At 30.7% G+C, this 26842-nt stretch overlaps 4 protein-coding genes across 6 annotated transcripts; 1 reads left to right on the plus strand and 3 right to left on the minus strand.

Annotated features, from left to right (window-relative positions):
* Positions 1-3426: 3426 nt before the first annotated feature.
* U3-55k (U3 small nuclear riboprotein factor 55K) lies at positions 3427-7573 on the minus strand. Its single transcript, XM_072898819.1, has 8 exons — positions 7423-7573; positions 6918-7051; positions 6718-6827; positions 6405-6632; positions 6141-6253; positions 5869-6065; positions 5431-5777; positions 3427-5349 (listed from the first exon to the last, which is right to left on the minus strand). Exons 1-8 carry the CDS (start codon positions 7474-7476, stop codon positions 5117-5119), a joined length of 1416 nt encoding a protein of 471 aa, XP_072754920.1. The 5' UTR covers positions 7477-7573; the 3' UTR covers positions 3427-5116.
* Positions 7574-8198: 625 nt separating this feature from the next.
* Positions 8199-10064, minus strand: Gstcd (glutathione S-transferase, C-terminal domain containing). The gene has a single exon (XM_072899521.1). The coding sequence runs from the start codon at positions 10062-10064 to the stop codon at positions 8352-8354; it is 1713 nt and encodes a 570-aa protein (XP_072755622.1). The 3' UTR covers positions 8199-8351.
* Positions 10065-10144: 80 nt separating this feature from the next.
* Positions 10145-10983, minus strand: Jtbr (jumping translocation breakpoint protein JTBR). Its single transcript, XM_072899522.1, has 3 exons — positions 10766-10983; positions 10381-10614; positions 10145-10307 (listed from the first exon to the last, which is right to left on the minus strand). The coding sequence occupies exons 1-3, from the start codon at positions 10819-10821 to the stop codon at positions 10145-10147; spliced, it is 453 nt and encodes a 150-aa protein (XP_072755623.1). The 5' UTR covers positions 10822-10983.
* Positions 10984-18361: 7378 nt separating this feature from the next.
* On the plus strand, positions 18362-25947 carry Lnk (SH2B adapter-like protein Lnk). 3 transcript variants are annotated; one of them, XM_072898929.1, is made up of 6 exons: positions 18362-18525; positions 19124-19862; positions 21308-22185; positions 22276-22466; positions 22546-22803; positions 24094-25947. In XM_072898929.1, the coding sequence occupies exons 2-6, from the start codon at positions 19309-19311 to the stop codon at positions 24232-24234; spliced, it is 2022 nt and encodes a 673-aa protein (XP_072755030.1). In that variant the 5' UTR covers positions 18362-18525; positions 19124-19308; the 3' UTR covers positions 24235-25947. The 3 variants fall into 3 exon arrangements, with proteins under 3 accessions (XP_072755030.1, XP_072755029.1, XP_072755031.1); XM_072898928.1 differs by having other exon boundaries at positions 18362-19862; XM_072898930.1 differs by having other exon boundaries at positions 18362-19862; positions 22546-22887; positions 24094-24301.
* The last annotated feature ends 895 nt before the right edge of the window (positions 25948-26842 follow it).

Genomic DNA, 26842 nt, shown 5'->3' on the forward strand with positions numbered 1-26842 from the left:
GTGCGTGTACAAGAACAAAAAAGGATGCCCGACGAAACGCGCGCGGATGCCTCTCGCACGAATGAGAGACACACCGCGCGTTATTTATGCACATTATAAAAGAAATATTTGTTCCTCTCTTCTCGAGATCGAGGGTAAAATATCCACCGCGCTGACAACGCGGTCGTGCGGTTTATAATGAATTAAATAATTAACATAAAAAGAGCGAGGAGATAAAGTGAATTTCGTAAATATTCGCGTCTCTGTAAATAAATTAACGATTAATAACGATAAACGCGATGAAATTTATATTAAAGTGCATAGCGAGTACGAGATAGGTTTCTAATAACGATTTATTATAAAAATAAAAAAAATGAATGTATGTTGATGTCTAAGATTTTTAACAAGATGGAAGATACAGAGTGGTTAATTATAACTATGATTAAACTATTCATAATCGAAGAACACTAATTAAACAGGAAGCAGATTCGAGTGTGGAGCAAGCACTTAGCCAGATCGTGATTTCTCACGTTGCGTATATTATTTTGTAACCGGAGCATACAGGACCCATACATATACACTCTCGACGTCACGGTTACCATACGCGGCGTTTTGTATCGTAAACTGAGCGAATCATTCAAAGATTATAAAAGAAAGATTGAAAACTTTGGCATACGCTCGATATAAGATAAAAATATGACAAATGGCATTAAAATAAAAGTATATTTAGTTTCTTTTTTTTTATCCCTAATTATAATATTTGCAAATTACATATATTAATTTTACTTTAATGTTTTACTTTAATGTTAATTTTTGCAGAAAGTCTCATAGAACGTTTTAATAATTCATTTTTATCTGAACATATATGATATATTAATATTTTTATTCGAGCGATTATATTTTTCCGCCGAATTCCGTGAACAATGAATCATGATGTTCACGTTTATGGTACTAGGATAATAATTGAAAATCTATGATCTCTCGATCGATAAAGCTCGTTAAAGAATGTACTTATCGTTTTTATTCCGCGCTCGGTTCGTCGCCGCGTATGGTATCCTTGGAACAAAACCTTATAGATTGCGTGTGTTCACCAGTATGCACATTCAAGTACAGTATCAGTCGTTCATTACGAAGCGTTACAGGATACAATACAAAGTAGCGTAGCATTCATAACGGTAGTTATCCACTATAGCGAAATAGTATTTAAATGAGCGACCACAGGTTGCAAAAAAAAAAAACAGGAAAAACGTCATAATCAACCAAAAAAATTGCAGATAACAATGTATAAAAAAGAGATAAACGTAAACCAAGTTTTCACAAAAAGGAGACATGCAGACACAAGGCACACATCACATACGTCACAAACATGCAGCTGTCGCGAAACTATGCAATGCAGTAAGATTATATACGCGTGATAGAGAGAGAAAGAGAGGGAGAGAATGCGAAATAGTGAGAGAAAGAGAATGTGAGAAAAAGCACGAAGATAAAGTGAAGCACACGATATATCTAAAACTGCGTTCATATAAACGCAATATGCACGCAAGCACGCGTGCGATGGATGCGTGAGAATGAAAGACGGGAGGTGAGCAAGATGTACGTGGTCCTACGCGAGGGAACGTAGGCTCGTCGGTGTTACACAATTTATGTAGGTATATTCTATATGTATGTCGATATATAGCGAAGTATATCGATGGCAAACGAAAGTAATTTAACAAAAAAGAAAATGAAAGGGGAAAAAATCGTGCGTCAGGTCGAAGGACTAGCTGCATCGTATTTTGGTACGAAATACCTTGCGGAAATCATTCCTGTTTGTCGGAAAAGGTCTGGAGAAAAAGATCAGAGAGAGAGAGAGAGAGAGAGAGAGAGAGAGAGAGGGAGAGAGAGAGGGAGACAAACAGGAGAAGAAAAACAGAAAGGACGGTCCAAAAGAATTGAGAAGAAGATTTCAGAAAGTAGAGTACTCTTATAAAAAATAGTACATTAATCGCATAGGTTTCTTATGATATGTATTTAAAGAATCATGGCTTGTCTAGTTTATAATATTCCTTCAGAATCTGTTATCGTGTAACGCGAATATATTGCAAATTAGAAAATTTTATAATTCTAGTAGTTAAGAAACGAAAATATTCAACATAGCAATATTTACCTTTTGTACAAATATTTATTTAATATATAAATATATGTTGTAATTTTTGCTCTCGCGCACGCTAAATTATTTTTACAATTTATAGCAAATAGAGAATGTTCACTACAGAATATGGACCGTCCTGTCTTACGCGCGATCTTGCTGTTAGTACAAAAAAGAGATAGTCGATGCACGAAACATGCACGATCTACTCGACTTGTGTCGTATAAATCACAGACAAATAACAACATTGGCACTAATTCATTACTCGAGTAATGCAACTTCTAGTCTATTCTTCTATTTTAATCGCTCGTTCATATTAATACATCAAAGTCAAGGATTATCTTAAATTTGCAAGAAGTTTCATTTCATAAAATATGTAATTTTTATTATATACATAAAAGGAGTAATTTACGAAAAAAGGAACGGTATGTTATATATGATTGCTCGGATATCTGTACGCCATTATTTATAACTCAATAACTACACATATCGATCTTGAATATGTTAAAAGCTTTATTAATCTAAAATATTGTTCCTAAATAATGTCCTAATTTTAATTCAAATATAATCTTTATATATTTGTATGTCATGAAAAGAGGCCTAAGAATTTTTATCTAAAAGAAATGTTTTAAATTGCAATTGAATATTCCTGCTATTGTCACTAAATCTAAACTAAAGAACGCTATTAATAAAGCTCAAATAATAATTTTTTTTATAGTATAAATGTGATATATATTTTTCATTCGTATAAAATAAACATATATACACTTTGCGCGAAATATAATAGAACAGTAACTGTGGAGATTCCACTACTAATTTGATGCAAGAGCGCAATTTTCTCGAAATAAACTGCTACATTTAATCATCAATTTCTAACTCAATTAATATGTTGCTAACAAAAAAGGAAGATACAAACAAAATCAGAAATCATCTAGGTAAAGAGAGCCAATAAACTTTAGTACATTCCAACAGAATAAAAAATACGTTCCAATGTTTTGCTATTACTGTTAATTTTAAGTTCATTTTAATAGAACTTAAAAAATAATAATAAATATTATTTCGCATATGCAAACTCTATTTTCTCTTTCTAGTTGCTTTTTCACAAACACAAAAAATGATACATGACGCGCTTTATTGATGATAGTATAACTATATCAATCTAAATGAATGCAAATCATTATTGTATTACTTAATGCTTTTATATGTAAAGTCTGTCAGCTATTTAAGAAGTTATATGATAATTAGAAAACAGATATTCTCACGAGACTTGTATGTGCATTTCTGCATTTATTCTTTAGTTATGCATTGCACATTTGACGTTGAAAATTTAATCGCATTACGCTTAAGGAATTATGTTACAACGCATATTCTTGATAACTTTTCTTCAACAGATTATAACGTGCTATAAATGTAATATCTTTTCGATGTAATATCGAGCCATATCTAACATGCAACGAGCGCATCGATTGCACACCAAAGACGCATCTCTCTTCCCGCGATTATTGTAATCCTTTTTGCGACGGCGAAAAAAAATCTAAACCATGTACATTGGAACGGAATTGGGCGAACATATTTTCTATAGCAATAAAATAATCGCTTTCGTGATTCTATACAATATTGTACAATAAGGCAACAATATATCACATAGTGAAATATCTATAAAAACAGATACTGTTTGTTGTGATAAAAAATAAGCAAAAAAATAAGTGATTTATCGATCAAGAGAAACGGAATAGCGCGCGCCCAATTTCGCTTCAAAAAAGGAAAAAGCATTGTCAGAGTTATTCAAGCGGTTCTGTCAAACACAAATCATTTATTATATTAGATCTTAGATTAAAACTTTTTTGAAACCTGATTGATTTTCAAAACAAGAGCTACGGTGAAAAAAATTAATGATCAACACAATACGAAGACTGGCGAGAAGAATAAAAAGTTGCGTCTGTCGCGACTAATACATACCAACCCCGTCAAAGGCCTCGAACAATTAAATAATATAATGTCGACGAAAAAAAGAGAGATGTAGAATCAACTATGGCAAGAAAAACTGGTGGAAGATAAACAAGATAAACATCAGAATCCATCTGGCTATTAGTGCTGGTTTAAAGAGAAACAGGGAGAGATTTAATCGCGTATTTTGCAGAAGACGATGTTGCTTAAGAACCTTTAAAAAAAAGGAACACATTGAACAGCACCCTTACGGCCTGAAGAGATAGCAAAGGAGTAAATAAAAAAAAAGGAAGAAAGGGTGGCATGCCCCTCATTAAGGATGGCCTATATATCGCACTCGTTTGAAAACTTATCGCAAGAATGCACAAGAAGTAGCGTACACTCGCTGTACTACTGTTTGTTGACTTGAATAAATATGCGGATTAAAAAAATCGGTTTGGTTTATATGTACATGGTGAGTCCAAAATTCGTGCAAACAGAACGTTGGTGATCGCCCGGAAGCGAAGCCGGGATTGCGTGTATATTATTTACGCAGAATAACTAGCGAAATATCGAATGTGAAAAAAAACTCGGAGAACGCTTTCGGACGAGTATGAGCGTTCCATGCGGCGATATTGTTATTATACGAGCGTACTCACAAGACGGCATGGTATACAAGACTAAGAACAAGACCTAAAATAGGGACATAATATTTTATAACTCAACTTTTGTACAGAATAAATAAATACTTGTACTGTGGACCAATATTTCTTTCATTTCATTCACACCTTGTTTAATGCATAGACCTTTCATCGCGATAAGATTGCTGACACCATCTTGGCATTAATTTTATTTTTGTTTAAGTATTAAAATATGATTATTACAAATTTATTAATTAATTTAAGTCAAAATTTTACTTATCTTTAATTTGAATATCTTTTGTTTTTAATATATTTGTTACAAATGAGGAAGGTAAGTATAAAATGTTTTACATAAATTATAAAAAAGATATATCGATCTTTAAAAGAATCAGATAAATTATATATACACATGCAGATATTGTGTAAAGTAATTTAATGACGGCTATTTGTCTTTTTTATTTATCAATGGTATAATAACAATACTATTTTTTGCTTCTGGTATTCGCCACCACCTACCACTTCTATGTTCATTACCTACACCAGCAATTAGCTGAGTCCCATCGGGTGTGAAAGTAAGTGCATTTATGAAACCTGTCAGTTTAACTTCGAACAATAAATTTAAAGACCTAAAATCCTGACCACACTGCCACAATTTGACGGCACCATTTCGCGATCCTAAAAATCACAATATAAAAAAAAAAATATAGAGAATGGTATCTTTATATCTAAATAGATAAAGAGACAATAATAATGTACCTGATGCTACTAAATCTGTATTTAATAATGTTGCGATACTTGAAATCCACATTGGTTGTCCATTAGTTTCGTCTCTTCCATGCGCGTCTGGTAGTGAATATAACGGCTTTTTTTTCAAACATCCCCAAACACAGAGTTGTCCATCATCTCCGCCGCTTAAGAAATTCTCTTCATTTATAAGCTTAACCACATCGATGGTATTACCTCCGAGACTATGTCCATTATATATTAACTGCGATCCTTCAACTATTTTCCATATTCTAATGGAACCATCATAACCACCGCTCGTGATAGCACGCTCTCGTGAAAGTGCGTCGATAAATGTAATACCACTTTGATGTCCAAATCTTTAAAGAGTGAACAATATTACAGTCAGAAATGATGTTAAAGTAGCAAATGATATCATCATTATATCATTATTTAAATAAAACTATTTACAGAGATTCGACATAAGCCATATCATCCAGATTCCAAACTTTCACGCTTCTATCTTCAGACGCAGAATATAACGTATGAGTATCTTTTCGAAATATCAATCCAGATACAAATTTCCTATGGCCTTGTAGATTCTTTATATGATCCAAGGTATCACCAGAAAACACTTTTATATCATTACATCCATTACCTCCTACTACCTAATATGAAGAAAATTACATCTTTATAGTTATACATATTTTATAAAATTTAAAAAAATTTTTATTTAAACTCACTAGAAATTTTCCATCTGTGCTAATTGCCATACATTGTATAGATTTCATTCCACCTTTTGTCTTTCCTTTCTTTCTTTTAATAGCTTTTAATTTTATCTTTTCCTTTACTGACCCTAAGAAATGAGATTATTACAATAAGACTTATCACATTATTTAAAAAGCAAGCATATAATTGATAGCAAGCATATATGCATATTATTTTTAAAAAAGTTCTTTAAATAACAATATCATTGTTTTAAATTTTCTATAAATTTAAGAACTTACATTTAACTAAACTGCCATCTTTGGATCCCGAATATAATGTACTACCATCACTGGAAAGACAAATGCAAGTAATAGGTCCTATATGCTCTTTACATCTCAATAATATAAGTTCTTTATGGCCAATATAATTTGATGCTACAGTTTTTTTTAATCGACCCTTTTGCTCTAAATATTCCTCTCGTAATCTTTGTGCAACTGCACCTTCTTCAAATTCTGCTCTATCCCTTTCTACAATTTTTGATAAATAATATAATTGTAAAAATAAAATAAAAATAATATAATCAAATAAAATAAGGAAAATTTTCCTTTGTACCTTGTTCTTCAATTTCTTGAAGATACTTTTTTGCAAGTCTCACACTCTTTTCTTGTGCAGTTTCTTCTTCCTCTTCTTCTGTTTCACTTTCAAACTTTTCTGTATTTTTCCTGTTTTTTTTTTTTTTAAGACAAAACCTCTTATTTATAATGTTTATATTTTTTTACTAAATATATATTTTCAATATATTTCATTATTACCTTATATTATCTTCCGCAAATTCTTCATCCGTACTAGCAATACTTTCATTGTCATTATGTACAGACTTATTTGCTTTCTTTAATCGCTTTGATGCAAACTGAGCTTTGGATGTCTTACCATGATAACCGTTGAGCTATACAATTGCATATTTTAAATTATACAAAGTAGTTATTAGCATATTAAAATTATATTTATTTATATTTATTGTTAAATTAATATTATAATTGATGTTGTTCTCTCTCACTCTCTTTAAATAAGTAAATAAACGCAAGGCATAGGCATTTGTATAATTACAACTATATATATATAGTTGAATACACAATAGATTATATAGAAGTTGAATACATATATAGGAGTTGAATAAGAATTTTAAAAAATAAAATAAAAATTATACTTATAATGTGCATGAATTTTATTCTAATCTCCAAATAGAGAAGAGAGGGAACCATGCACATAACACATAACAATTTTTCCAGAATAAAATAAAATAAATTGAAAGTTTACTTTGCGTTTTTGTGCTCCACTTCCTCGACCAACATTTCTGATAAAAAACGACATCACAATAACGAAAAATAATTTTGTCACTGATTAGCCTCTTTTAATTGAAACTAAAACCACGTGCGACGTAACTAAAAACCAGCAAATCAGATGCACACATCCATAAACTTAAAAACATTAATAGATGTAATGGAGGAATTCATATTATTTGAGGTACGACGTCCATTGGCTATCAAATAGAGAATTTCTGGAGTCCAATCCTGAGCCTAAGAAGTCTCTATCTGATAGCCAATCGGTATCCGTTTGACACGTCGACAAACGTTAAATGAAATCGTACTCTAATGTTGTGTAATGGGTGGCACGCACATGTGTTACATTTTGAAAAAATCAAGATTTAAAGCGCGAGAATTCAAAATATAGAAGATATATAACATCTGGATTTTTCGCCCAATTCAGATTTCTAAAATTTATTTGTCTAATATTTTTTTTCCTATGATTTTGGATTTTCAAGCTTTTTTTACAGTTACGTTATTAGTTTTTAAGATTTTGTATTATTAGTAATTATATTACATAACTGATACCTCACTTTGCATTTGTAAATAAATTTAAATAAGAATAAAGTTCTAAAAGAATTTGAGAATTTGTTTATATAAGTTCATTTATCATGAATGGACATTGATTTTGCTTGTAGTTGTACGTCTTATTTTATGTAAAAAAAACTACATATGCAACTTAATAAATATTATACAGATATATTTAAAATATTATATAAAATATTATTTTTATAGTTAGAATTTTTATATTCTCCTCGTATTATAATAAAAAATACATCTATTGATATCAATATACAAAAATTGTTGACGTAAAAAATACAATTATTATTTTTTTAATAATAATAATACCGTTTATTTATAACATGTCGGAGAAACAATTATTTAAATATTGCCATTTGCTAATTTATTGTTTGGTATACCAACTAACAAATGATTTTTAAGTGTACATGTTTCTGGAACTAATTTTGCAAAGTAAACTTTATATCCAAATTGTTCGGCAAACAATTTTCTATCAGTATCTACAATTGTCATGCATTTATAGCCTTGTTTGGTCTTAATATTCAATTCTTCATGCGTTTGGTCCGCGGCATGACTTAAAAATGAGTATTCTTTATTACCAATGTGCTTTTTAAAAATATCACTTCGTGGATACGTTAATTGATGGCAATCTTGCAGCGAGCCATAACAACATGGACAACTTACAAAAATCGCATTTTTTTGTATACAGCATCGCATAACTAAGTCGGTAACTAAACCACAAGCATGTAATGATGTGCCGATATCAAAATCTGCTTTAAAATAATCCAAATTACATTGGCAAAATTTAACATTTGTCAACTTTAATCTTTCGACCCTCTTCTTGGCTCTATTTAAAGATTCTTCTTTATTCTCTAGTAGAATAATCGTACAGCTAGGCAATAAGTATGCTATTAATATTCCTAAATGTCCACTACCCGAACAAAAATCTACAATGATGTCTCCTGTTTTCGCTAATTTCAGAACGGGTTTGCACAAGTTTTGTAATTGCTCTTGCTTACGTTGCAGTCTTGCGGGTGGCAACGAACCACCTTCTGGTGTGGCGTCGAAAGGCACATCGGACCAATCCAAGTTTATTTCTGTACCAAAGGGTTCAGCATCGAGCTCCAGTGAAATATTGATGTCTTCGACTAATTGCAACGAATGTTGTATATCCTCCTGCTTCGTATATGTACAATTTTTGGACTTGTACCGTTTAGGATCACTTTTGTATAAGCTTTCATTTATTATAGCTGGAAATGTATATTGAAGTATATTTGAACTTTGACTCTTTAACAAAGGTAAACAATTTAAGCATTTTATTATAAATTGATCTGCCAACATCCTATTATACCATTTGACTGTTAGAGGTATCAATTTTAGTATTGTTTCATTTGAAAATGTACTCAACAAAATGTGTATACATACAAATATGATTATGTCGGCTAATGTAATGTATGTGCCTTCTGCATACGTATGTTCCAACAAACCTGTTTTATCCTGTTTAGCTATATTGAGTGCAGCAAATTTTTTGCACATTGTATATTTATATAAATTATGCAATCTAACTGGTTGAGACATATGACATTCAAATCTGGCTAAACTAATGGGTAGTTCAGGTTTATCTAAATCTTTTTTATCTAAAGATTTCAAAGTTAAAATCAGATCAACTTCACAAAATTTAGTCCATATACTCGCCTCTGAACAGGCCATCAAGCAAGAACCCTTAAATCCTAATAATTTTGTACAATAGTGCATTGAATGTTCTGTGCTAACATCTTTTACAATTTGTCTTAAGACTGTACACAAACCAGCCACACAGCTGTTTTCATTTATAATGATGTTTGGTAATTCGCACAAACTTGCATAATAAGGTATTTCATTCACGTTTATAATCTCATAAGCAAAATTGGAGAGACTTATTACATAAGCTTGTTCAGTTAAGTCTTGCTTGGTTGGTATTAGCTTGATATTAATTGAAGACTTGCAATATTTTATGGTAAACAGAGTTATTATCGTTTCTATTGGTGCAAGACATAAGTCTGCTATCGAATATATTGCTAAATATACCTCACTCATTTCGCTTCTTCAAATGTACAACACAAAAAATATATAAATATAAAATATATGAAGACTCCTATTTCAGCTTCAAACAGTATTCACACACTAATTCGCAACTGTTTTGCTACTTTTCTGATCATTCTTTGTCTTAATATATTCTCTCTCCAATATGTGCTAAGACAAGAAATAATAGCTGAGGCAAACATGAAACCTTCAAACTTCCAAAATGTTCTTTCCTCTAGCCAAGCTACTTTGTCACAACTGTAATATAAAATATACATGTGAAAATGGTATTGCTATGTGAATATATTAAATCTTATCAATGCATTTTTACCTTCTTGTTAATGTCTCCCCACTTTTACACTTCAGCACTTCCTTATATCTTGCATGAATACAAACGCCGATACTTTCGCTAGCAATTTCAAAAGCTGTGCATGGATGACATTCAGATATTATTTCATATTCGTCATTCGAGATACAAGAGGAATTATTTTCAAAATTATCAACGTAAAGCTTATTTGAGCTGCTTGTCCAATGGCTCTCAATAATTAGTGCTAAAACTGTTAATCTGTAGGAAATAAAATTTAATTATTTATTCTTGTTATTATGTTTTATTAATTCTATGAGTTATAAGAAAAAAATAACATTAATACTTTAATAATTTCAATTTATATCACATTAATCTGTTATTTTAATACAGTACATTAGTTACAACTAACCCTCCTAAAAATGTAATACCTAGCAGCATTCGCTTTTTCGTACAAGATTCGATCATTTCTTTATTTCTTTAATTTTTACTATTTTAATTAAGTTAAAAAAATCAGTGAATGAGAAATGAAGAATGAGCCAACTCAATCATCGACCACTGACACCGATCACCGATTTAGTTTTGGAAAAAAAATCCCATCCGTTGAAAGCGCGAAGTTAGGAAATGGAAGCCTGAGGGATTCCACGCTGTTATTTTTCATACAATTTTTCCACATTGTACACTAGCGTCACATACATCCATTTTTATGGAACTACATGGCCACTTTCGTTGATGATAAAGCAGTCATGGATGTAGCACGGATATGAACCGGTCGGTTTAATGTAATCTTCAATAGAATTTATCATATACTGAATTAAATAAATATTTACTCTCCTATCGTAACTATATTTAATTTTTCCTAATATATATTTAAAAATATATATATATTTATAATTAAAAATATATATATATATTAAAAGTCTAACTTTTTCTATGATTTTTGCTTGCAAATATAAATTCGCTTGCGAAAGGATCATATTACGATTATTATTTTATTACTATATTATAAATATTATTTATAATATAGTACATTTTTTTCATATATGTCAGGTGATGTGATATACCAGCTATTCAGTTCTTACGATTGGGACGGAGTGCGGTTCCGCAACAGAGCGCTATGCCTGTCATGTCAAAAAGATCCTAGGATCGAGACCCGTCCCATATTCTCGTATTCCCATATATTTAGAGTGTTTAATAAACACTCCCAGCTTTACTTACTTGAAAATAATTTTAATGGATTAATGAGATTTTTATGATTAAAATGATATCAAACACGATATAAATCGGATATTATTTAATTAAATATATTTAATTTTTTTTATTTACATATAAATTTTAAACTCAATTATTTAATTTATAAAAAAAATTTTAATATATACTTAATTATATTATAACTGATAATATAAATAAACTTCCACATGAGTAATTTTTCCTTTTCGCCAAAGAAAACAAAAAAAAGTGTTATACAAATAATCGACTAATTATAACGTTAAGTAGAAAGGCAAGGTGCAAATAAAAACTTTTTTAATAAAAAAAGCATTTATTTAAAAGTTTTGGTCTATCTTCAGACCATCTTTAACATATATGAATATATATACTATGTAAGATGAAATATAATAGTTATATAAAGTATCTAAAAGTACGCAGATACGCAAAATGTAATACGTTTCTTGTGACTCTAAACTTTACAAACAAAAGTACCGAATGCTCAAATGCACTTCCTATATACGTTACAATGGTAAAATTGAAAGAAAAAACAATAGGAACTAGAAAAATACTCACCACAGATTTCCAACGCATTAGAAGATTTTAATTGTAACAAAGTGCAACACACAACTCAGTATATTTCAAATGTATTACAAAATATATATATTATACAATTAATCCTAAAAGTTACATATAAAATTAATAATACATATTACAAATATATTTTACGAAATAGAATTCAAAATTTAATATAATTTAAATAATTTTTTTTACATAATTTAAAATTTAATACAAAATAATTGTATTACATGAAATTACACGAAAATATTCGAAATACGTTCAATATAAAATTTAATAGAAATTTTTAGATCAAACTCTGATAGTCTATCACGACCAAAAGAATTATTAATAAATTTATCATGTTTCTCTTAATTAAAAGAACTTAGAATTCTAATAAAATTTTGTGTTATTGTTCGTGTTTTTTCAATTTCATGTAATTTAAAAGATTTTTTTATAATGGATATACAATAAATATATGTATACATGTAATATTATATACATATATAATATACAAATATACAATAAATACAAAGTTACACATATAATGTAATGTAACTTAAATGTATCTCATACAATAAAGTTCAATATTTTTTATGTTTTTTCATAATTAAATTTATTAAATATAAATTTAATTTTTACCTAATAATCTTTATTTATAATTATCTTTATTATATAATTGTTTTCTCAATTTGTTATACGTTATTTATATTTAATTTATATTTAATTAATTTTTTAATTAAAAGAACTTAGAATTCTTATTCCTCTATCTATCTAAAATATTATATATTTACATTTTTTTTCCTTAAAAATAAATTTAATTTAATTTTATAGCTTTTATAGTTCTTATAATTTTGATTTTCTTAAATTTTATTTTCTTTTTTAATATCCTAAGCTCTAGCAAACCTAACAGACTTCACTCTACTTGCCGACTACGCATCTAAAAAAATAATGAAGCGATATAAGGAGTTTTAATTGGAAATTCGCGATAACGCGAGATTTGGAAATTTGCGATCGCATTATCTTTTACGCATTGTGACCAGAAATGACGACGTATTTTCAAGCCAGTTGGACCTACCTTTCGTTGCTCCTGGCTATTCATTCTGACTCGATTTCTATGAGCCAGACGTCGAGGAAGGGAATAACTTCTTCCTCTTGCCGATTAATTAATTATATCGTCGATAAATAAGACGATATTCGTTTCGACGACTTATATTCGTTTCGAATCATACGATATTATAATGGTTTTATAAACGTGTACCGTCGTTTAATATCGTCAAAAGTTGCAAGAGGCGAATCATATGTACATACACCGAAAAAATTGTATTCTTAATGTATACTTTATAAGTCCTCTTAATAAGATCTAAAGATATTCTTAATAAATAGGAATAATTTTCTTTTTTACATGATAGTTTTTGAAATCTTATTTATAAATTAAATTAAAACTATTGTATATATATTTAACTTGTCAAAGTTTTAATAAATAGTAAATGTCTATTTGTAAAATTGTTTTTTGTTATCACTGGGATTAATAATTTCAAATATTAAATAATATAATGGTAAGATATTCTATTCAGTATATATTCTTATATCTATATGCTAAGAAATGTAAACTACTCTACTCCTTAGAGATTTTTCTTTTAAGAGGACCCTTGTAATGTTTATTTTAACGAAAAATAAGTAATTATAAAGATAAGTAAAAGATTCTTAAGATAATAATATAATTTTTTCGATGTATGTAAAATATATTAGCATGCATATTATCCCTCTGTCGGTGGATCATTAAACATCTGTATCTTTAAAATTGTTTTATAAAATTAATATATAATTGAAATAAATATTTAATGTATGTCTTGCATAAAATTGGAATAAACATTATATATTTCATTTTTAAAATATTTTTCCTTTTCTTTCAATTTTTATATACAAATAGTATATCTATTTTAATAAAAGTTAAAAAGTAAATAAAAAATATAATATACAATTTTCTTTTGGAATATAATAGATACAAAAAGAAATTGTTTTATAATTTAAAATTGATCCAGAGTCCGTCATGTACGCGGTTATGCCGCCGTCCGAGGGTTAAAGCAACGGATTTATCTATAATCTACATCAAATCTATTAATCTACATCTACAATCTACATCTATAAATTTCTAAACAAATCCGTTGTTTTAAAATATAATAAAAACTTTTTGTCACTCACCGACACTGATGCGCAACAGCGGAGTTGTCGATATTGAAGCTATGTTATCTGTAACATACAAAATAAAATCCAAATTATAGCAGCGATTTTAAATAATTAATATTAAAGAATTTATTATTATACTTAATAAATTTATATTTGATTCGTACAATAATAAGCAGATATATATAAATATGGAATAACTTTGTAAATTAATAAAACTTTTCTTTTTAAATAAAAACTTTTATAAGATTTATACAAAAATCTTTATCTCTGAATTTCTTTTAATTAAATCATTCAACTAAAAGAATCGAATTATTTCGTATCAAACATTTATTAATTAATATACAAATAATATTTACCCTGGGGTTGCTCCGCCGATGCAGGATGCCTCTCCTAGGCCTCCTCCTCCTCTCAGATTGTAAGGGACGTCAGGAACTATTATTTTATATGCGCGATATATTTTTTTAAATTTGTTTAAACCGCACAAAAATAAAATCGCGCAATATTTTAAACCGTACGGAAGTAAAAACGCGCGATAGTTTGGACGGCACTTCCGCACTTTTACGCGCGATACTTTGACGGCACTCCCGAATTTCTCAACGATCGAAAATCCTATTTTATCACGCGCGAGAATCATACTTGGAGTCGACAGGTCGGGCACGATCAAACTCCAACGAAAGAAAGATCAAAAACAGGATAAATAAACGAAAACACAATCGCGATCGCGACGAAGTCGAGACAAATGTCAAAAACAATAGCGCTCTATATGTCACTAAGATCGAATGTTATTATTTTATTTCGGAGTCATTTTAGACGTACTTTAACACGTTAAGATTAATCGTAATATTATTACATATTATTCGAATTATTATTACGTATTATCGTCGCGAGAAACGTGTACGGCGCGCTCGACCTCGAGGTGACCGAACGCGAGGCGCACGTGCCGACATTGGAGTAAAAACACGTGCGCACACTACGCCCGCCGGAGTAAGAATGAATGACTCATGGCTGTCACTAGTCACGTACGCCGTACGCGCCGGGCTCCCCTCTCTTACTATGGAATGCGTGACGTCAAAGACAAGGTCGAGTATGCTCATTCTCTCTCTCTCTTTCTCCTCGCGCCAGACAATAACAAATACGTACTATACTACGTGATATAATCTCTCGCGCGCGCGCGCACTATACTATGTGACAAACAAATTCGTATTATACGTGACAAAGCTTGATACGTTAAAATATATACGTACATCAAGGGATTCTAAAATGTGTAAAAATATGTAAAATTTTTTAACTAAAGTGATATTATATTCGATATATTTAACGCACTTTAAAGAGTGTATGTAAAACATGATAATAATAAAATATAATGCAAAGTACTTATCTTAACGAAAATAAACTTATAACTTGTTGTATAACTGTGTACAACGATTCTATTTTCTTATTACATTCATTGTAATGAATACATTATAATGAAAATTATTGTTAATTAATGTTAAAGATTATTTGAAAAACAGAAATTTCTATTATAGAAACAGGCATAAGTATATAGTTTATTAGACTTAATTAAATGTAAATTGATTGTGAAAAATAGAGAAAATTACGTATATATATAGTATACATATTTACAATGCATATAAATACATTTACTGAATATAACTCTTTGCTATTATAGAAATTTGTTATATTAAATAAATCATCTTTTTTTATCGTAACTATTTAATTATTTCTATATATAAACTATTCTATTGAATTTATTTAGTTAAAATATGAATTTTGATTTCAATTATTTAATTTATAAAAAAATTTTAATAATAAATAATTATAACAAACAATATAATCGACAAGTGACATGAACCGAAAAATATTTGAGAATGAGTTATGAATTCTTATAAAATTTGTATACAATTTTTAATTAAATATGTAACTAAAATTGTAATTACATATTTAATTAAAAATTATTGATTGAAATGAGATTGAAATGAGAAAAAATTATGTCATGTTTGGTGTGTTATATTTTAATCACAAAAATCTCATTACTATTAAAATTATTTTCAAACCGATAAAATATGAAATATGAGAGTATGATTGAAAGTATGAAATATGATTTTATTTGGTAAGATGGTAAGATTATATGTAAAAGACTATAATAAATAAAATAAACCTCATGAAAGAAATCTCTCTGATTTTGATATTACTCATCTCTCTTGTTCCTTATATTCATTTTCGCTCCTACTTTCGGCGACTTTAACATTGAAGATCTTTCCTTATCTCTTTATAATATAAATATCTTATTATTAATAAAAAAAATTTTATTTTTTATTTTGTCCGTTTAAATATAATTGTAATAAATTAATAAGATTTTTACGACATTAAAATGACACCAAATACGACATAATTCGAATAATTTTTTATTTTATTTCGATTGCAAAAATGATAACTCTAATAGCGTTTTTGAGTGAACGACTCAATCCGGATCAATTAATCACTTTTTTATTATGAATGACTATTCAAGTCTTTTATTGACAGAGAGAAATACAATGATCATTATAGGTATGTCATTCTCGGAGTGATTAAACCTCCCATATAGCAAAAAGACTAAAAAATGATAAGATATGTGTCTTTAAGTCGTCTTTTTTAGGAACATGTGTTATGGGCTGCTTCATTCGAAAACACTATAAAATTATGTTCTCAATAAAATATTATAATACTGCACAATAAGAGAAAATGTGTGTACACACACACACACACACACACACACACACACACACACACACACATACGTGTAATTTTGATATTTATATGGATTTCAATACTTTATTTTAAGTGCTTCCAACTCGTAGAATTTTATCTGACACATTTATATCTAGACTTTAATTCCAAAGTATAACTTTTTTATACAGTGTTATAATTTTGTATGTGTATCAGTGTATACGTGTGGTTGTGAATGTGTGCAGTGTACAGAACTCGGGACCGGGGGATCGTTAAACCCCCAACTATTGTGCACATCAATAGTTCCCTGCGGGAAGATTTTAATATAAATAATAATAAAAATAATATAATAATCTTTAATATATATTATCAATACTATATAATATGCATATCTAAATTTGCAGTAAAAATTAAAAGCATTATATATTAATTTATTAATATTGCTTTTGAAAGAGGTATCCTTCTTATATTTTTCTAAGAATAATAAAATAAAAGAAACAATATTTATTACAAATAACAATAATATATTTATTATACAAATAATATTTTTATTACAAATTTCTTTTACATTGTATTTAGAAAAAAATGTTTATTTTATTGTATATACATATAAATCTATATAATTTATGTGGCCGTATTTCTGTCTACAATTTGTGGATGTAGCACGGACATAAACCGGTTGGTTCATGTCCGTGCTACGACCACAACTGTTTCATCATCACAGATGTAGTCACATAGTTTCAAGCGGCTGAAAAATATGGATGTATGCGACGCTAATTTATAATGTAGAAAAAGCATCGTATGAAAATGGCACCTGTGGCACCGTGGCTTCTTTCAGAGCCACTTCGACCAAGTTCCGATTAATTTGCTTTTCTTTTTATGGATTTTTGTCTTCAGAGAGAAAAAGAAAACGAATTAATCAGAGCTTAGTCAAAGTGTCCCTCAAGCTTCTATTTGACAGAGATAAATATGTATCTGTTCTGCATTGACGTCGCACGTGTTCAAATCGACATATTATACCAGCCAATCACGGAATGACTGGTCACGTGACCAGTTAGCTCTTTTCTCTTCTAGAGGTTCTCCAAACCGCAGACTCAATGTCACGCAATTGGCTATTGAATAGAGAATTTTTAGTCCCGAAAATTTATCTATTTGACAGCCAATCGTGTGACATTGATTTTTCTCGCTTCCAAAGCTCTCCATTTTAGTAACACAAAATTATGAGAGTTGCGCTTCTGTATATATTGCTACGTCTATGACTATGGCTGATGACTTAAATGCGAATTTTCATGTGCGATAGCAAACCACGCGATCGCCTAACCTTAACGCATAATAAGCGGAGCAGAGAGCGCCAGTGGTACCAGTATCATGTACTAGTACGTGTGTGTCGCAACTTTATAATGTCCGTAAATATTTCCTGACATTTTCACAGAACGACGGTTTGGTCGCGTGTGTCTCACACACGAGGGAGACCGTTACTTTTAAAGACGCGTGTGATAAGATTAACGCCGGGTGCGTACTCAATATGTCTTGGAGAAAATCGCCGCCACCGCTGTCGATCACTATCATTCACCGGCAACGAAAGATACAGAGATAGAGTCAGGAAAAATAGGAGATCGTTCATAGATGCAGATAGACGCGAGTGATTAGTGAAATATCAACGAAGGATTTTTTCCTCAAATTAGATTATTTGAAAAATTCATTAGCGCTCATATATCTCTTAATATATATTTCGGTGCTCTACATTTTGCAGAGAATAATATAATTAAATAGAGAAATATATATCGAATAATGCGAATTGATCCAAGAGCAGTTAAGCCCAGCTGTCGCGACTCGTTTATTTTGCACGAATTCGCCGAAATTAACGTAAAATCATATCAATGTTCTCTCATATATTCTGTTACATATTCTCTTCCTTTTCCCCTTCCCCTTCCTCGACTTTAGTGTGTTATTTGACTGCTACGCCATTCAACAACCGTCGTATTTAGTTAGTTTTCCACCCGGTGGATGTGTGTACGGTGTATAACGTAAAAGAGAGACGCAACGGGAGTATCACACGCCACGCGGATGTGATATGTCAAACGCGTGAGCTTGTATTCTTTGTCAACAGCATCAGCCGCGAGGCTTGCGATCGCGAAAGAATCCCGTAGCTGATAGTGACGGCGGCGGCACTTCTTTGGCGGGGACGGTGGATGAGAGTGGTGGGCGACGGGTGGTGACGACGACGGCAGTGGTAGTGGCGGTGGCACAAGGGGGGGGAGATCTTCCGCCCCCTTCGCGAGCCAGACGCCGGTAATGAGTGTTTACACTGCGAACACGCCGAGTACCGCTATATCGCCGGCGATAAATGCGACGGCAATAGTGGCATCGACAACGACGACAGCAACAACAACGATAGCTTCTGCGGTTACATTGACAACGTCGACGGTAACGACGACGACGACGACGACGACGGCGACGACGGCGACGGCGACGACGACGACGACGGCGACGACGACGACGACGACGGTGACGGCGACGGCGACGACAACGGTGACAGTGACGACGACGGCGAGGCCGACGGCAGTGGCGGTAGGGGCGGTGGTAACGGTGGCACCAGTTACAACGACGACGGCCACATCATCCACGGCGATCGCCGCGTCGCCCGAAACAGCGACCGGTTGGATCGAGTTCTGCGAGAGACACGCCCGCGCTTCGGCCTCCGACTTTGCTAAAGCGTTTTGCACCTACGTCAATCTAAATTTGCCTGAGAGCGCCCGCACTGATCTTTCGCATCGCGACTTCCTTAGAAAGTTTGTCGAGAGCTTCTGCGAGCACTTCGAGAATGAGTATTTGCGTCAAAACGTAAGGTATGTCAGCCTGTAAAGGTAGTCGCCTGGTTTTTGTATTGTTATTGTTATGTGGCTATGTTAATTGTCATGTCAGAATCATTAATCTTTTAAATGTTGAGAAGTAAACATTGGAGTAATTCCCTAATTTACACACACACACACACACACACACACACACACACACACACACACACACACACATATATATATATATATATATATAGTGATCCTTATTTTATAGTCAATATTTTAATGTAACAAAACTTAAAATAGAAGAAGAAAATGTTATTGAAATATAAATTGTTTAAGTTAATTTTATTTTATAAATAAAATAATTTTTAAAGATAATATTTTCAGATAATCAATTTTCTGTTAATGCCATGATTGTTGAGGCCTTTTTTTAGAACCTTATTTTTCAACAATGCAAAGCTACATTTGTTACAATTTTTTACAAAATAACTTTCTAGAATTCAGAAGATCCCTATATACTAACAAGATTTACTTGTAGCTCATGCTCATTAATATATTTCTTTCTACAGTGTCTACAGTGTCTTTTTAGATAACATTTTTTTAGAACGATGAATAGAACAAGGAGAGTTTTATCTCTTTAGAATGCGGTCAAAACTATGCTACAAATATTTCAAAATATCATTCAATCTTTATTCTCATAGAATATAGAACAAAGATAGAATGATGTTTGAAAGTATTTGTAGCAAAGTCTTGACCACTTAATCTCCTGATTTTAATTTATTTTTTTTCCCAGGAACACTTATCTATTGTATGCAACACAAATCAATGACATTTATGATCCACAAGCAAAGATTAAAAAAGGATTTGAATTTATTCAAACATATGGAAAGGACGGGGGGGGGGGGAGCGGGGGGAGGATACTTTCCAACACACTCAAGTGCAAGAATCACTTTTAAGATATACCACAATATGCATTACAATGTCATTTTGAGTATTTTTTAAAATTATATAACTCTGAAAATATATAAAATTTAAAGTATTTAATAAGAATTTTTTTTCATTCAATATATAATTTATGAAATAATAAATTGAACATGTAGATGTATAGATATTCTTGTGTATGTTTGTCTATTGCATAAATTATACATAAGAATATGGAATGTCTATGTATGTGTATGCAAAGGTACTTTAATAACAAATTAAATAAAGATAATATACTAACATTATATTAAAAAAAGATAAATAAATAGAAACATGAAGTTTTTATTTTATACGCGAAAAAATTGTTTATAATTATGTTCATAATTTTTTCTCTTTACTATAATATATGCTGTTTTATATACATACACTTTTTCTTTCATTTTTTATATTTAAAAAATTTTTTTATTTTAGTCTTATAGTTTATCTCTAATATTAATGTAATTTTTTCTTATTAAATTTTGCATATTGAAATTATGTTTTCAGAGATCTATATGTTTTCTTATATTTTTCAGATCACTATCATTGCATGATACTAGGAGTATAGCATCCAATGAAAGAGATACAAATCTTGCAAGTCAAAATGCTACTAATGCACCAGCCCTTGCATCGTCGCACGAGGAATTCAGTGACTATTCTGAACATGAAGGAGAAGCAGTATCACCAAAACCTGCTCACAAACCCTTCTATCGCAGATTATCTTTTAAAGGACTTAAAAAAGGCAAGAGTTTCTTCCACAAACAACAAAGTGATGAGGTCGAATTATCTCATATTGAACATCGCAAGGATAAGCACTCTAAAGCCAAGTTATCGAAAATTGTGGTAGAATGTAGGAAGGAGGGAATTATGAATACTATAATGGGAGATAATATAGAGAAGAAAGTATGGGAAAAGTCGCGACTAGCATTGATAAAAGCAATCGGTGGGTACATGTTGGAATTTTATTCCCCGCCGAAAGACGTAAAACCACGAAGCGGCGTGTTTTGTTCTGCGATAACGGAAGCGAGGGAATCCACGGCGCTTGAAATGCCAGATCACGAGAATACATTTATTCTGAAAACTCAAAACGGAATGGAATTCATCATAGAAGCACATGACTCGACCGATATGAAATCGTGGTTGGCAACGATTAGATACTGCATGCGAAAGGTACAACAAAGTATTAGCGCACCTGGTTCTGGACTGGGTGATTCCTTAGGAGATTCCCTCGGCCACAGTTCATTTACTCTCGGATTTGATATTGATCGAATACGAGCCAATTCAGCGAGTAAGCACCGATCCGCTAGTCATGAACAAGATGACACGGGCAATGCATCAGAAATATCTGCAAGAAGCCATGATATACGTAGTAGCAGTAATCTAGAATTACGTTCATCTCAAGATGTCGATCAAAGTAAGAAATAAGTCCGTGCACGTATTATAAGGCTAATATTGACAAAGGTAAATCGAGATTAAAACAAGTTACATATTTATTTGTTTACAGCGAATGAGGGCGAAGATTTTTCGAGTAACTTACGAGATTACGCATGGTTTCATGGCACTCTTCCTCGCTCTGATGCCGCGCAGCTTGTATTAGATAAAGCAGCTAATGGTCACGGTATCTTTCTGATTCGGCAAAGTGAAACCAGAAAAGGCGAATATGTATTAACTTTTAATTTCCAAGGAAGAGCAAAAGTAATTATAGATATTTTTTATGCTTCTTCCAATGAATAATATTGAAACAATCTTTTTTATTAAACCGTTCTTGTTACAGCATTTACGGATGACACTGAATGATCAAGGTCATTGTCGTGTCCAACATCTATGTTTTCCTGCAATATTCGATATGATAGAACACTTTCGCGCGAACCCGATACCTCTCGAGTCCGGTGGGACTGCGGATGTTATTTTAACGGACTTCGTAATTATGACGAACCAGACGCGATCAGGACATCATACTGTGACGTATGGCTCGAATGTGCAACAGTTGGTGCAAGAAAGGAGACCTCCGGCAACCTTGGAGCCTAGAGAAGTAAGAGTTCGCAGTGGAAGTCTAACTCATCTTGTGTGAGCGCGAGTGGCCAACACCCACAGTCTGAAGTCTAATCTACAGATAGTGAGTAGATAATCAACTAAAGCGCCCATATTTATCGTATGGTCGATGATACAGGACAAATTTAATCGGTATCTTCATTTCTGTAAACTAAACTTGCTGTAAATTTCATGGAAATTTGTATAGATTGATATACAAAGTTAAATTATGGAATGCAACTTATTTATGTACTTTTCTTGACGAGCCACAATATTTGTTATAATTTATTTAATATAATATGTTCAAAAAAAGATTTAAAAACAAATTATATAATGTATTATTAAAATTCCTTATGTGTTCATATTTTTTTCTAATTTCCTTATATCCGAAATACATAATGTTTACAACATACACAATTACACTTTTTATTTATTTATTATTTTATAAATAATTTTTTATATTGTGAATTTGTATATCATTCGCCTAAATATACAAAAATATCACCATGTGATAAAATTCTTGTGAAAAGTTTAAAATGATATATAAATATATATGCGTGAAATATATAATTCAGAAAAAAAATATGACCGTGGGACAAGGAGCTCGCTTTTACGTGTAAAAGCTTTGTCTTGAAATTTCTGGTTTGCTTTATTATATTATAAAGGCTTATATGTTTCAATTTCAATGTCACAAGCAATATGGGAACGTCCAGAAATTTACATTGACTAATATCACAATGATTTAAAAATAAAGTCGCATAATGTACAATTTCTTACATCAGAAATTTATAACAAAAGTATTTGTTAAATTACTATTAATGATATTATTAATTTAACAAATATTTATATATATATATGTGTGTGTGTGTGTATGTGTATATATATATATATATATATATATATATATATATATATATATATATACATATACATATACACATATATACTCTGGACGAGAGAGATCCTATTTGCTTATTTATCTTACAAAGTGTTAAAAAAATTCCATGTCAATATTTTCGATAGTGAATCTATGAAATGTATAAAATACAGAGTATTGTGTTTAACGTAGAACATATCATGCTTAAACAATAGCAAATTTAATTAAATAACTCAAAATGCTTATTTTTTTCCATATTGTAATTTAGTTTTAGTCTCTAAAATGTTGACATGTATTTTTGACATTTTGTATATGTTTTACGTTACTTTCATTATCCAGAAACTTTAAGAGAAACTTTTGATAAAATAATAAGATTAAGAATATGTGGGAACTTATGAAATATTAATAAAATAGGTACGCACTTATGGTGGTTCTGTAAGAACGCGTGCGGAATCGTTGGAGAGACTAGAACAACAACAGAACACTATTGCGGAACAACAGGGCTCGGCTTCATCCACTGGCAGAGCAGTTCAGAACACTTATAGTTTTCTCTGACGTTGGATTCATGCTAATCCACCATCAGGCTACAATCCAGTTAGTCCGACGGACTGAACATAAATAATATGATGAAGTAATCGTAAAGTTTTTATTTCCAGAATTGCGTCACGCCGTAAAACTACTGTTTGACAAGCGCATCGTTCTACTAGTACAAAACAACTGCATTTCTTTTTTGGAATGTCTATCTTCCAATTATTGATTGTATGTATGTGTAGCATTTGACATCATACAACTTTATGATTTTTATGATTTATTAGCAACGTATTTGCATTGCGTTTACATCGAAAAATAATAAGAAATAGAATAGACTGCCGAGAACAAAACGAGTGTCTCAGCAATAATTATTTCATAATATTTATGTGCACAAATTACCACCGATTTACTTCTTCTCCAAGTAATGTTGCAGCATACTTTCCATGGAGCTCCCTTTCGCATGTCGCGTATATCTACGACTCGTCTTTTTATCAAGATTGAACTAACGGTTTCCTCATGTATTTATAAAGAGAGAATGGATATATTTTAATGAGGAGACTGAAATCTCGTTACATCGCTTAACTAATTTATGGTATATGTACTTACATAATATTACGCTTAAGAAAGAACATACATATATGCCACATGTACACAGTTTAGTAGGGAATGATAATTCTCTAAAATCACAAACTATGAACTGCCATGCAATCCCCATTTATGTCCATCATCCCAAAGACTTAACAAGTACGCCAAAATTAAAAATTAATACTATTAAATCCTGCTTTATTACAATTACAATTTATTATACAAAATTGCATTTTAGCCACATTGTCACTGGTCCTGCTTCATAGGGCGTTAAGTATAATAGACATGCCCTTTAATCCAATCAAGATAAGCATAAAATATTACTCGATATTTATTATTAATCCCAATATAAATTTTCCTATTTCTCGAACAAATAAAAAGAAGGGAGAGAGAAAGAAGCTATATTATTATCCTGGATAAATCGAAAGGAAAATGTATTTCGAGCTACAGTAAGTATATGGATTCCATGTATCCCTGCAGAAATAGCAGCATTATATTCGATAAGCGTATCAAGAAGTGTATTAACGAAATGTGTATTAATGATTAAGAAACTATTACTGATACTGTAGAGCAATATGACTGAGTGTGTGTAAAATTAGATTATAGATAAATGTATGAATGAATGGTACATGTACGATGGAGAGCAATGATTGACAGAATATCTGATTTGTAAAACGTGCAAAGCAGATATTCTCAATACGAGCCGAACTGATTACTGTGATAAGATCTTTCATTTGCACAGGCATCTAATAATCCCGTTGCCGTCCGCATACTAATCTTATCCAAAATTACTACACAGAAACAACAGGGAAAAATTTATCACACGTGTATATTTTAATTGCTTATTTGCCATCAAAACTTTGTATAAATAGAATTTCCATCGCAATATTAAAAGAAGAGAAAAATTGTACGAAAATTATAGTATCGATCTGGAAAAAAAAAATCTATATCACAAATTTACTCTTTAGCCAAAATGCTCGCAAGATCATGCTGTAAGTAGAATATAAGCTTGGTCTCTGTATATTTAAAACGCAGTTGAAACGACAGTCCTGAGATATTACAGAGTCTGACAACTAGGCATTCAATAAAAATACTTTTTTACCTTATGTTAAGATGCAGAGATGAAAATAAAAATACTAAATTCCCTGAGAATTTTGTAATTGTCTAATATTTTAATTTTTTACAGATATGTATGTAGTCGCAAAATATCGTCTTTATTAAAATGTGTGAGTTATATGATTATAAAAGATAATATTTAATTTACAAATATTTCCATGTTATTGAAATTAATTCAAAAGTATATTTTCACAAATTTTTAATTTAAAACTGAAGAAATGTGTTTTAATTTCTAAAAAAATATTGTGCAATCTACGAAAGAGCAATCTGCAAATAAAACATTTTATGACAAAAGTATTCTCATATATGTTTGAAAGAAATAGGTAAATTTAAAACTATATATATATATATATATATATATATATATATACACATGAAATTACATAGAGGTTTCTCTAAATTTCAGTTTTGACGATAGTATATATATGCATGCATTTGTCACGAATAAAAAAAACAACTTTTAATTTTTAAAGCTTTTTAATCGATTATATAATACTCGAATATCAATTCGATTTTTTCAATTTAAATGTTAACCGAGCTTATAGTTTCGGCGAACATAAAACATTTTATACTTTGAGACAAATATTATCTTTCTACGTTTCTGTAAATAGTGCGTACAAAATTGATTCGTTAATATATTTTACACCTTATTTATATTCAATATACATATATATTAGCTTATAAAAATCAGATATAATTAAATATAAATTGTTTTTTTAGAAACGTGTAGTTTGTTTTTAATTCTTTTTTATCTGACATGAAAGTTACATTTCGGTGAACATATATATAGGTATGTAAAATCATAAAAGTGATATACTTACGATTACACATACTATTACATAAAAAAACCAGTTTTACTAAATTATTGACAATAATATTTCCATAATTAAAACTTTTAGTGAAATATTGTGTTAATTGTTATTTTAGAAAT

The sequence above is a fragment of the Anoplolepis gracilipes genome, chromosome 9, assembly GCF_047496725.1.
Source record: "Anoplolepis gracilipes chromosome 9, ASM4749672v1, whole genome shotgun sequence".
Taxonomy (NCBI): domain Eukaryota; kingdom Metazoa; phylum Arthropoda; class Insecta; order Hymenoptera; family Formicidae; genus Anoplolepis; species Anoplolepis gracilipes.